Below are 13,232 nucleotides of genomic sequence, written 5' to 3'. Positions count from 1 at the left end.
ATTTAGGATTTTTGGGCAAATTATGAAGTTACTCTATACTAGGCTTTAAATTGTTGAGAAATCACATTGCTCCTTATTATCAAGTGTACAGTTTTAGCTCTTAGGTGTTATGCCGAACCCAGGACACAAAAGACGCTGCATTGTCGCACGCACCAACATGAAGACCTTGCCTCGGGCATGACTCAACCAGGAGTAAGAACTCAACAAGTTCGCTAAGCGACACTTGGACAGAACCCGAGCCATAGCCTGGGGGGGGAGGGGGGTGGGCGCCACGTGCTAAGACACCCCAACAACTGTGGTCCAGACAAGCACCTGACGACTGGCACTTCAACTTCGATATTAAGAACAAGGATAACTTCGGTCACAAGTACACATAAGATTCTAAATGCCCGACTAGCTGGACAAGTCAGTCAGGGGAATCGAGGGGTAACTGTTGGGAATAAATCCCCTCATGGGTCCCACTCAGCCGCATCTACATTGAATATAATCTAGCTGATAGAGGAAATTGAATTTGAATCCTCTCCTCATGGAAACACTATACTCAATACAATGTATATGGAGAATCTCATTTAATACAAAGACTACGAATAATAACTAAAAGGTATTATTAGAGCTTGTTTGGGATTGCGTTTGAGGAGCTTAAAAATGCTTTTAACACTAAAAAAGTCCGTTTCAAAAAAAAAGTATTCGTTTGGTAAAATTAATTAAATGCGCTTTTAATGGTCCAAAAAACCTAAAAATAGTCAAAAAGCATTTTTGGTAAATGTTTAAAAATGAAGCTTTTATCCAAAAGCTCTTTTTAACTTAAAAGCTTTATCTCTCAAACGCAATCCCAAACAGACTCTAATATTCCTCATGGAAACACTATACTCAATCAATATTTGATCTTTCCTACGACACAGAGTTCTAAAAGGTATCAACTACCAAAAACCTATGAAAGAGGCATAACACATCGGGTAAAAGGGGATTGAATCCTTCTTAATAACCCTTAGGCCTTAGCTCATGCTATATTTTTACTCCATGTAAGAGTGTTGACTTAAGCATCAGAGTCTCTTCGATATAAGGACCAACGGATCCTTTGATGCACTTACTATTTTGCAGGTAACCCATCGCCGGCCACGTCGTACCATAAACTGCTTCAACAACAGTTATTTACAAAAAAATGAAGCTAAGTTAAGAATTTTACAATAAACGTCTTTTGTTAATGCTAGCATCATTTCTTTTTAACGATGCTAAAAGAAACGACACAAATGAACAGTTTTTTAGTAGAGTACATGTTTTTCACTATTTTCAGACTAATGATTTCTTTTAAATTAGGATTTTAGTAGATGCTTTGATCTAATATCTTGTGTTTAGTGGCGGAGCTAGGAATTTATTTTAGAGGAGTCAAAATTTTTTTATTTAAATAAAAATAATAAAAAATTGATTAAATTATTAAAAGTATATTACTAACGGAATAAAAGCTTACATAGATATTCATATTATTTAATAATAAATTAGTGTAAAAATTTAATTACATAACTCCAACTTTGCAAGAAATGAAAATTGTCAAAAAAAATGGATGACGTTTTGCAATCGTTTCACTATAAAAATTTTATTACATATTTGAAATTTTCCTAAAAAAGAGAAAAGAAAAATCGTTAAGAAATGGCTGACTTTTTGCAGTTTTTTTGATTGTACACTTCTCAAAAAATATAATTAAGTAGTGGTTTGAATTGTTAAACGGCTTGAAAAAGAGAAATTTGACTAAAGGTCCGGTTGAGATTATGATTTTAAAATTTTTGTTTTTGAAATTTATACTTTTTAAAATCGTAAGGGCATTTGTAAAACATGTTAAAAATTATTATTAATTTAATTATTATTATTATTAATCAAATATTTGTTATGCGTTGGTTCAAATTCGTACTTTTTCAAATAAGCATTCTTAGCCTGTTTATAGAATTGTAATTTTTTTCCTATTTTAGATTAAGTGCTTTTTAAATCGTAATGCCATGAGTGCGATTGGGATTACGATTTAATCTAAAATAGGAAAAAATCTGCGATTTTCTATAAAAATGTTAGGGGGTGCTTATTTGAAAAAATGCGAATTTAAACCAAATCATTATTTCAAATGACAAATATTTGATAAAAAAAAAAAAAAAAAATTAATACATTTTACCAAACGCCTTTGCGATTTGAAAAAGTAAAGATTTAAAAAACGCAACTTTTAAGAATATAATTTTTAAAATTGAAGTTATTGAAACTGCAATTCTAAGCGTACCCTAACTCGAATCGCATGTTTGAAGACTAACCGAGCACGGTATATTTTTGAACTTGTGTTAAACTTTGTAAATTGTGAAATCGCAATAGTGTAAGTTTTTAAGTTTTTATATATGTGATGTGTCGGTGCTATATATAACCAAGCCTGAAGCCTAAAAGTACTCTCACAGTACTTCACAATACTTTTTAAATTAAAAAAAAAAAAAAAGAAAAAAAGAAAAAAAAAGAAGACAAAATCATGATGCCTAGCTCACCTCACGTTACTCTCACGCTAAAGATTATTTAAACGAAGCATTTTCCTTACTCATGCTTTAATGAAATGGTGAGTTTAACAAATGAAGACTAACTTTTAAACGCATCGTTTATATCATCTTCTTCGTGAGTTAACTTAACTTTCTAAATCTCTGAAATGCACAATAAACTTTTGAAACTATGAAGCGTGAAACATCATGTGCCGCTTGCGCCCTGCTAGTAGTGTCGTTTCCCCTATGAGTAGTTGAGGGTGGGCAACTAGAGTATCAGGAAAATTTCTTCCGGGAGTTAGAAAAAGTTTTGGGGGTTGAGAGGGGGGCAATGCCCCCTCTCAATTCCTCTCCCTCCGCCCTTCCTTGCGTGTAATGGTTGTTTCTTCTTCACTTTGTTAAAATTTCCATGTTCTATGAGTCTTTTTATGAGTTACTTGGCTTTTGTTAAGATTCACCAATTAATTATGTAAATAATCTTGTGAAACCTTTTGTTTGTAAAGAAAGCATATGATCACTTGAACCAATTGCTGATTAACTGGAATATTATATATAAAAAAAAAAAAGCCATAATCCTTAAACAACTCTATTCGAATAAGAAGATTCATTGGAATGAATAATTTATTCTAAAAAACACATGTTAGCATTAAAACTAAAATACATTTTTTTTTTTTTCAAATGGTACGAAGCAACTCATTTGTGATAATGCTACAAGGAGTAATCCTTATAAATTGTTTCTGTATTTAACTTCCATACAAGAATTTTTTTTAAGTGGTACTAGGAAACCAATGGCCATGAAATCTCTGCAAAAAGTATTTATTTTGCTGATGGAGTTGATTATCCTTGCAATATTTAAAGCTCAGGCCATTAATACCCTTACCCCTCATTCTCTTTGTCGAACTTCACTCCCTAGTCGTCTTCTTCAATCTCCACCTAACAATGATGAGAAACTTATCTGTGTTGAAAGCACAATTGAAAACTGTCAACATATAAAAGAAGCCCCTATAATGAGATACTGTATTACTTCAAATTTCTTCTCTTGCATTCGTAGGATTGCGCTTCATATCGATGAAGAGAAAGTTCTTAAGGATATTGCAAAATGCGTATGGCATTGCTTTAGGAATTTGGAATTTGTCAAACCCTTTCATGCACATTGTTTGGTCCTTTGTCTTGATAGGCGCATTTGAGATGTCGTCTCCACATGGAATCTCAGCCTTCATGGATACAAATATGCCCATTCATTAGCAAGATATCCTATGTAATACATGCTTATTCAATTTTCTCTTGTCCAAAATTATTTGGATGTTTCTTTTAATAAGCACGTCGAGGCAATTTTTTTTTTTTTTTCTTCTTGTTTCTTTTCATAGGCATGTGTGGTGCAAGAATAAGTGACATAGTGTCACGTGAGGGCTAGTTAACCTAGTCCCTAAAAGCTATATGTGTTAAGTATAAAAAAATAAAGAGAAAATTTTGCAAATTAGACTTTTCTTGTGTGGTGACACTCCTCCGGTGCCATTTGTTTTGGGTTGTGCGACTTATCCCATTTGTTGCTTATTTTCTTCCCATAGATGCTTGTCTCTCTTATGATTTTGTGTGTTTGTTTCATGAAACTCGCATGTCGGCGTGTGCTACAATGCTATATATATATATTTGACAAGCAATTGAGAACCTTTTCTATTGCGCTGCACCAAGAATATGTTATATATTAGTTATTTATTTTTATTCTACACAACACTAACATATTTTTCCTTTTTGATCTAATTTATACACCATGCTTGTCTTAGTACTTGAGTTTATATTAGTTGTTATAGGGTAAGATGGCATGACAGGTTGGTGAGCGGGATCGTGAACTTGGTTTGCTTAACAACAACTATCTTAGTCTAGGTTAATTGTTAGGCAAATCCTAATCCCAAGTTGATGGGCTAAGAATATACCGTATATATAGGTCCATTAGTGAGGGCCTACGTCAACTTAATTAAATAGATCACATAACATATTTGACATAAACAAAGATTTTAATTTCAATATATTATTTTGAATAATATGCATACTTTAATATATAGTTTATATGAAACAATTTTAAAAAACAGGTATGAGTTTGAATTTTCATAGAAGGAAAATTTTATTTTAACATTATTTTAAGGGAAAAATATAAAAAAGCCTCCCAAACTACCAGCGGTTTTCGATTTAGCCCCCTAGTGTTCCAAAAGTGATAAAGTAGCCCCCCAAACTACCAAACTATTGCATTTTGGCCACTCCGTTAGTCAAAACCGTCAGTTTGGACGGAAACTGCCAAATGACGTTGTTTTGTTACGGGTAAGTTATTACAATGCCCTTTTATGAAAAAAAAAAAAAAAAAAAAAATTGGAAAAAATATAAAAAAGCCCCCAAAACTAACGGTGGTTTTCATTTTAGCCCTATAATGTTTAGAAAGTGATAAAGTAGCCGCCCAACTACGAAACAGTTGCAATTTGGCCACTCCGTTAGTCATTACTGTCAAATATGATGGAAAATTCAAAACTACGTTATTTTGATAATGGTAAGTTACTAAAGTGCCATTTAGAAAGAAAAAAAATCATGTTAAAACAAGCACGCAAAATGGTGCCGTTTTTCTTGAAATTAGGGTTTCCTTACACTTGCCAAAACGGAGCCATTTTTGTAAGTGTTAGGAATTAAAAGAAAAAACCTTAGACCCCACGCAAAAAAAACCCCAACCCCAGTTCCCGCAAACCGCCGGCCACCACGTCGTTCTATCTCTGGCAACCTTCTCCCTCAAGGGAAAAAAACGCAACACCCCTCTCTCTCTCTCTTTCAAAACCGGCTGCCCCATGCCACCACCATCCATCACCATCGGCCACACTATCCAGTGGCTACGAAGCACTATCGAAAAATTCTTACCCATTGTAGAAATCAAACAAAAATACCACGTTCTGATGTTCATAGATAAACAACACCGATCCGATAGCTATACCATGAAATACAATAAAAAGATTGAGTTATGGGTAAGATTTATAGGCTGCCGGAGATAGAACGACGTGGTGGCCGACGGTTTTGGGGAGAGAGATAAACTGGTGTTGGGGGTTTTTTCGTGGGTCACCTACGTGGGGTCTAGGGTTTTTCCTTTTAATTCCTAACACTTACCAAGGTGGTTCCGTTTTGGTAAGTGTAAGGAAACCCTAATTTCAAGCAAAAAGGTGCCGTTTTGCTTGGTTGTTTTAATATGATTTTTTTTTCTTCAAAAAGGGCATTTTGGTAATTTACCCTTGCCAAAACGACGTAGTTTTAAATTTTTCATCATATTTGACGGTAATGACTAACAGAGTGGCCAAATTGCAACTGTTTGATAGTTTTATGGCTACTTTATCACTTTCTGAACATTATGGGGCTAAAATGAAAACGGCTGGTAGTTTGGAGGGACTTTTTTATATTTTTCCCAAAATTTTCTTTTTCATAAAAGGGCATTGTAGTAACTTACCCGTAACAAAACGACATCGCTTTGTAGTTTCCGTCTAAACTGACAGTTTTGACTAACGGAGTGGCCAAAATGCAATAGTTTGATATTTGGGGGACTACTTTATCACTTTTAGAACATTATGGGGCTAAATCGAAAATGGCTGATAGTTTGGGGGACTTTTTTATATTTTTCCCTTATTTTAATTAGTCCAAATTTAACTACAATAACCCTAACCTTAAATCAAAGTCGTGGTCATCATCCAACACACATGCACACGTACATTTGTGTTTTATTTAGTTTCATATTTTTTTTCTCAACCACCATCAAGAAAGAATTTTAAATCGAAATCAAATTTTAAAACTCATCATCATAACGAATCTATTACAAACGGTTTTAAAATACAGCATATGATGAGTTTGTTTATAGTAAATTTTATAAAAATCAATGTCATTATTTGTTTATATGTCGATGCCATATTGATTTTTGGGATGGATCTTGTTAGTATTTAAAATGAGAAGTGCTAGGGAGCCAAACAAATGAACCCAGAAAAATTTTCAAAGTGACGTGGCAAGGGTTTTTAAATTAAAAATATATATAATTTTCTCTTCCTTGTCTGCCACAGTTTGAAAATTTTTCTGGGTTCATTTGTTTGGCTCCCTAGCACTTAGCACTTCCCATTTAAAATAAATAAAGAAAAAAAAAATTGTCTTCAAATTTTGAGATGAAAGACTTGGACGTTGTCGATTTCATCCTTGGAATTAGCATTATTAGGAGTAGTGAAGATTTAATTCCTTCGAAATCTCATTATGTTGAAAAGGTTCTTAAAATGTTTAATCATTTTGATTGTATACTGCATATCGTCCTATTGTTGTAATCGATTCCCTAAAATATTCTCTTGTATCAATTTTTTCATGCCATTGTTAAGAACTTGCATAAGACCATAGAGCGACTTAAATAAGTTACAAACTTTATGTTCTTGATTAGTTATAACAACGCTCAGGCTGATATATAAATTTCTTGTTCAAGCTCAATATTTAAAATTGCAGTTTTTACATCCGTTAGAAGAACATCAAATTTATAAATTGATGCCAATGCAATTAATGTTCTAATGGTCGTAATTGGAGCAACAAGAGCATAAGTATAAACATAATCTAAACTTTCTTTTTGTTTGAAAAGCCTTTTGTAACTATCCTTGCTTTGAATTTTTCCATGGTTCCTTTCTACCTTCAATTTCTTTCTAAAAATCCATTTACAACAAATAAGAGTGAAACGGAACCTCGGGGTAAGTTTACTAATTTCCATGTGTTCTTACCTATACAGGATCAATTTAATCATAAATGGCTTCTTGTCAAAATGTTGTATCTTGAGAGTTCATAACCTCTTCATATGTCAAAGGATATTTGATTCAATATTAGATGAGATCATTTTTTTTTTTTTATTACAAGACGAATCTCTTGATCGTTTAACCAAAATAAACTATGAAATCTAGTCCAAATAATTTTTCTTTTCTCATTTTTTTACTCGTATTTTAGAAGGTACACTTGGCTCATCAGATTCATAACTATTTCTTATAGGTTCCACCATCTTATCATTAATTGATGGAATTGAAGTGAACCTATGTTCATAAAATTATGCATCTCGAATTCTATTACAGTGCTCATCATAACCGAATTATTAGGTTCAACAACTAAAAATCTATAACCCATATTATGTTGAGCATAACCCAAAACAATACACTAAATGACTTTTTATCCCAATTTCTTCATTTTAGGTTGATGTAATCTGATAATAGCCCTACACCCTCACACTTTTAAAATAACTAAGGTTGGGTTTTCATTTCTTCCATAATTCATATGGGGTAATCTTGGATTTCTTATGTGATATTCTATATAATATGCGACATGCAGTAAATATAGTTTCTCCTTAAAAAATTTTGTTTAGTCCAGAATTACAAGGCAAGGCATTAACCATCTTAACTAAAGTTCTAACAATTTTAAGAAAAAGTTCTCTGGTTATCTCTGTTAGCATGCATATTCTATTCTTATCAACCATAACAATTGCAGATTTAGGAACTAAATTTAAAACTTCCATATCATGCTTTCTTCTAATATTTATATGACCTAATCTATTATGCCATAAAGAAAAGGAAAGCATTTAAGCATAATTAACAACTTTATTAATTAGATTCAGTTTTAACATTCCTTCATATAAATAGCTCTTCCCCTCCTTTGTTTAGAACAAACTTATCTGACTCAAAGACTGACTTAAAACTTGTTAAGCAGACCCCAAACACACGGTTCTTCCTAATTTATGGCATATAATACACATCATTCAAAGTGAGAACTTTCCCATAAGTGCATTCTAGATCTACTGTTCTTTTGCCTTAGAAAACAGTGTTGAAAGAATTTCCCATAAAAAGAATGTATCCATCCTCCCCTATTTCAAAAGCTTTAAAAAGAGTACTAAAAATCTCGAATATCATGGCCTCAAACTTCTATTTCGAGTTGGAACTATATATGCTGTTTCTTTTTCAAAAAATGGCAGTCCTTGAAGCGACTTGAATTGCCACAATGGTAGCAAGCACCCTTCTTTTTCTTCTCATAGTTTTTGGTTGTGATTCTTAAAATTCATCATCTTTTGATTAGGCCTTTTTATTTTTTATTTTTTTATTTTTTTATTTGACTAAGAGGGTTGTTTAGAAATACCTTCCTCCACCATGTGCACTTTCGATGACAGAATTCAGTATTCTTCATTTTGGGCCTCAATTATTCCTCAATGTGAAAGTGCTGGCCTAACTGTTTAACAATTATTTCCTCTTTCTTGTGTTTTAGAATTTTGCTATATTCTTTCAAGGAAGAAGGAAGTTTGTCATTAATGGATGAGACATCAATTCCCTGATCCATTTTAATGTTACACTCACTAAATTAACTCAAAATATGCAGAATTTCATTGAACTGTTCAAACAATAGGTCTTGCATCAACCATTTTATAATTAATAAATTTAGAGGCTAGAAACTTCTTACTTCCAACATCTTCTAAAAGATACTTAATCTCGAGTACATTCCAAACATCTTTGGCCATCAATTTGCTCTAGTAGATATCAAACAGAGAATCAACTATAGCATTGTAGATGTAATCATCTTGCTCCCACTTCACCCTTACTCGAGTATTAACAATTGTCTCATTGTCATGTGCTACTATAAGCCACCTTGAGACCAACAAGAAGAAAGTGCATCATCAAACCTTTCTAGTTTGAGGAAATCAACAATAAGTTCTTCCAAAGATTGAGGTGCCGTGGATACAAAATAGTTTCTTAAGATTGTAAGAAAAGAAAAAGTGAAACATAAAAGCAAATGCTCCTAAGGTGTGTTACTAAGTTGCTTTCCTTACGAAATTATTTTTTCCCACTAATTCTGAAGAACTGGTATGCAGTGAGTTATAACAAATATTTCATCATGATACAATGGAGCCTATAAATTCTTTACAGTTTGTTTATGTTTTGCACAAAACGAAATTAAACTGGAATACCCTCAGAATTTCTATTCTAACAAGATAGAAAGACTCGAATATTAAGAATGTATAAGGTTTTGAGAAAGACAAAAGAATAGAGAATTTTTTGTATACTGAAAATTGTTATGCAGAGAACTACTTATACAGTTAGTGTGCATTTGAGATTGCGATTTCACAATAATAATCTGCGTTTCTAAAAGATATCGCAATATAATCTAAAATAGGAAAGAAAAATCTATGATTTTTATAAGCAAGTTAGGGAGTGCTTATTTGAAAAAGTGCTAATTTAAACCGAAGACGGCTGGGATAGAGGGATTATTGAATATTGAGTGAACTACCAAGAAAAAAAAAATGGTGCAACAATTGCATCTTCGTAGCCTCGTAATGACAAATGAAATAATAAGCACAAGGGAGAAAGCATTAAGCAACATCATGTATAAAAAGCTCTTAACAAATGTACAATTGCGGAAGAGCAGTACTGCACCGAAGCTGCTGTCATACCCAGATGTCTCCAATGTTTGTCCCAAATATGTTGCTATAAGATCAATCCATCTTTGACAATTTGCTCCAACCGAGATGCCAAATCTGACATGCTTGGACGCTGACTAGGATTTTCCCTCACAGCAAGCTCAGCCACATCAGCCAGTTTAAGCAGAGGCTCAACATTTTTTGGAAGTGCTACATACCGATCAAATATGGCAGCTGCCTTCCCCTGTCTAATCAAGGGCACAGCCCACTCAACTATGCTTGGAGGTGTGTAGTCTCTGTCATATGCTTTTCTTCCACTAACAACTTCTAGCAGCACAATCCCAAACTTGTGAACATCCCTTTCTAAATCTCCACTAAGATCCTTGTCATCATTTGAAGTGATAAGCCCAAAGTCTGCAATTCTTGCACCCCAATCTGAATCCAAGAGGATGTTTGAGGTCTTGACATCTCGATGGGCAATTGGAGGCACAAGTTCCTTGTGAAGGTACTCAAGACCCTTCGCAGCTTGCATTGAAATCTTCAACCGGAGGCCCCAATTCAGAGGAGAAAGCCCGCCGTGGAGATGGTCGTGAAGTGTCCCGTGTGGCATGTACTCATAAACCAGCAGCCTCTCTCCCATTTCTGAGCAATAACCCAACAAGTTCACAATATTGCAATGCCGGATTTTGCAAAGGATTTCCAGCTCCATCTCAAAGTCACGGTTGTTTGTGTGGATTATTGTGGCTGCGTTTGCCCTTTTGACTGCAACTTGACGCCCATCTGCTAGGACAGCTTTATAAACAAAACCATAGCTTCCCCTGCCAAGCTCATTAAACTCCTTGAACCCATTAGTAGCATCCTTTAGCTCTGAGAGTCGGAAGACCTGAGCCATCCCAGGACAGGGTGTCACAGAAGGAGGAGGCTGAGAATCTGCAATAGTGTCAGTTTCCAACTCCGGTTTGCCCATGCAAGATTTGAATTGTCTTTTGGTGCCTTCTTCTTTACGGTTGGGAATCACACGGGGAAGAACACACCAACCAACTAAGAGGAATAACAAACCTGAAACAGAAGACCCAATAATGAGCACTAGTCTATGCAAGTGATGCCAATGCTTCTGCTGCATGTCGTGAGATGATTGAAGTTGACAAACATCCCAACAGGAGCTGTTCTGGCAAAGAGAGCAAGCGGTGCAAACTCTGTCAGCATTGACAGTACACGAACTAGACAAGAAGAAACCTTCAGAACAATTTGAGCCACAAGGTGAACAAATATTTAGATCTTTTCGGACACACAAGCTCGTCAAATCTGGCTCATTAAGAATGGTTGCATTGTAAGCAAATTGCCCTTCACTGCAAGAAGCAGGAGTACAAAGACCCGGACTGCACAATTCCAATGGAGGATCAAAATCAGGGGGTGAGGGGGAATCCACAAACCAGCAATCAAGAACCAAATCATCCTCTCTAATGCCACAACTAACGATATCAGATGAAGCTATTGCCATAAACCCATAACCCTTTGGAACCGATGACGAATTAAAGATCCCCCAACACTCCACCCCATGATTGTCCTCACGGATACCACAAAAATGTTTAGCACCAGCAGTCAAAGCCACAAACTGAATCCCAACCGGAGGAGAAACATGTGAATCGTAATCACCCCAACATTTCACCTCATTAGACATTTCCAAAATCCCACAAAGAGCACCTCTTCCTGGAGCTAAAACTAGGAAATTCTCCGATATACCGGAAACCCCCAAACTCGCCGAGTTTGGTCCCCAACAAACAATCCCTCCTTCTCTAACCCCACCACAACTGAAGCCTTCGCCAGACACAACTTTTGTGAAAACAAGGCTGCTAATAGACTGATTATAAAACAGAGTACTCTGTTTAGAACTCAAGCTATTATTGGAGTTTTTCACGATTTCCCAACAGTCAACGGTACCCGAATCATGATCAGAGTAATAAGAGCCTCTAATAGCACAAACGTGATTCTTGCCCGCGGCTATATGCGAATAAGCAGTTGTTCGATATATTGAAGGTATGAGATCTATACCTGAACTGGTTGAGCTCCAACAATACGCTTGTGAAGTGTTAGCTAAAATGCCACAAAGAAATCCTTCGCCGCCGGAGAGAGCTGCCATTGCGGGAATGTTGTTGAAATAGGGAGAGGCGGAAGACGATGATGATGGTGACGAAGAAGAGCTGTTCTTTCCCCAACAAATTACGTTCTGCTTGCCGCTTGCGTCTATGGCGCAGAAGAAACCGTCTTCGCCGAATGCAGTGGAGATCGGTCCCATTGATCCGAACCCAGATGCGGTAGTGGAGCACAGAAGCAGAAGAAGTGGAAAAAGAGGTAGAGATATGGAAAACCCTGCAGAAAGGGTGGCGAGGATTTGCATGGTTGGATTGGGTTTTGATGGTGCGTTTGGATCAGTGGGATCATGGACTGGTGTGAATGTGAAGGTGCTTCGTGTTTGTGTTATTGTTTGCTGAGTCTGGAGGTGGGAGTGGGATTATGTTGGTGACGATGGCAGAACGTGGATAGTCGCCATTTTTTACAGTTTGGTTTGGACCGTTGGAACCTCAAAGTACTGAAGCACAATAACTGTGGGACTGGCTATACTCTAGTGGGACCAAACTCATTGTAATCAATGTATTACACAATGAATCTCACGTAAGTTCCGTATGATTCTCCAGACTGATCAAACTTATAACGTACGGAATAAGTTAAAAAGATCAACTGTATTTGACCTTTAGAACCTGAAACTAATGAATTTGGTAGATTGAAGAAAAAGCTAGAAATGAAATTGTGGGGTTTAATCTATTCTGGGGTTTGAATAGTTGGAAACCGTACATGTTACTGTATACGTTGACCCTAAAATAATTAGGGCTGGCGATGATCTCTAGAGAACGGTACAGAAGGAGTTCGTGTGTTAAAAAACATAACCAAAAAAAAAGTAAGGCTTAAAGAGGTGGTCTTAAGCTTAGGGTTTGTTTGGGTGTGCGTTTGAGTACTTTAAAAGTGTGTTTAAAATTTAAAAATTTTATTTAAAAAAAAAGTATTATTTTGGTAAAAAAAGAATTGAAGTGCTTTTAAGGGCCAAAAAACTTAAAAATAATTAAAATACAGTTTTAATAAAAGTTAAAAAAAAAAAACACTTTTTAACTTAACAGAATTCTGTTTCTCATATCTATATATATATATATACACACACTCTCTTAGTGTGGTTACTGGTTTGGCCATTCCAAATGTTTTGGGATGGTTGACCATTTTAGAGGATCATATTTTTTAGAGGTAGT

General features: G+C 35.2%; 1 protein-coding gene across 1 annotated transcript; it reads right to left on the bottom strand.

Moving 5' to 3' along the window:
* Positions 1–9,750: 9,750 nt before the first annotated feature.
* On the bottom strand, positions 9,751–12,511 carry LOC132161645 (serine/threonine-protein kinase-like protein CCR1). Its single transcript, XM_059571809.1, has one exon. It carries the CDS (start codon positions 12,329–12,331, stop codon positions 10,001–10,003), a length of 2,331 nt encoding a protein of 776 aa, XP_059427792.1. The 5' UTR covers positions 12,332–12,511; the 3' UTR covers positions 9,751–10,000.
* Positions 12,512–13,232: the final 721 nt, after the last annotated feature.

Source organism: Corylus avellana, chromosome ca9 (genome assembly GCF_901000735.1).
Source record: "Corylus avellana chromosome ca9, CavTom2PMs-1.0".
Classification (NCBI taxonomy): Eukaryota; Viridiplantae; Streptophyta; class Magnoliopsida; order Fagales; family Betulaceae; genus Corylus; species Corylus avellana.
The sequence above is the reverse complement of the archived record's forward strand: the minus strand, read 5'-3'. Positions and strand labels throughout refer to the sequence as shown.

What these genes read in the sequence shown, in the direction of transcription:
- LOC132161645 (XM_059571809.1), bottom strand. Translation starts at nt 12,331, where the DNA reads ATGCAAATCCTCGCCACCCTTTCTGCAGGGTTTTCCATATCTCTACCT.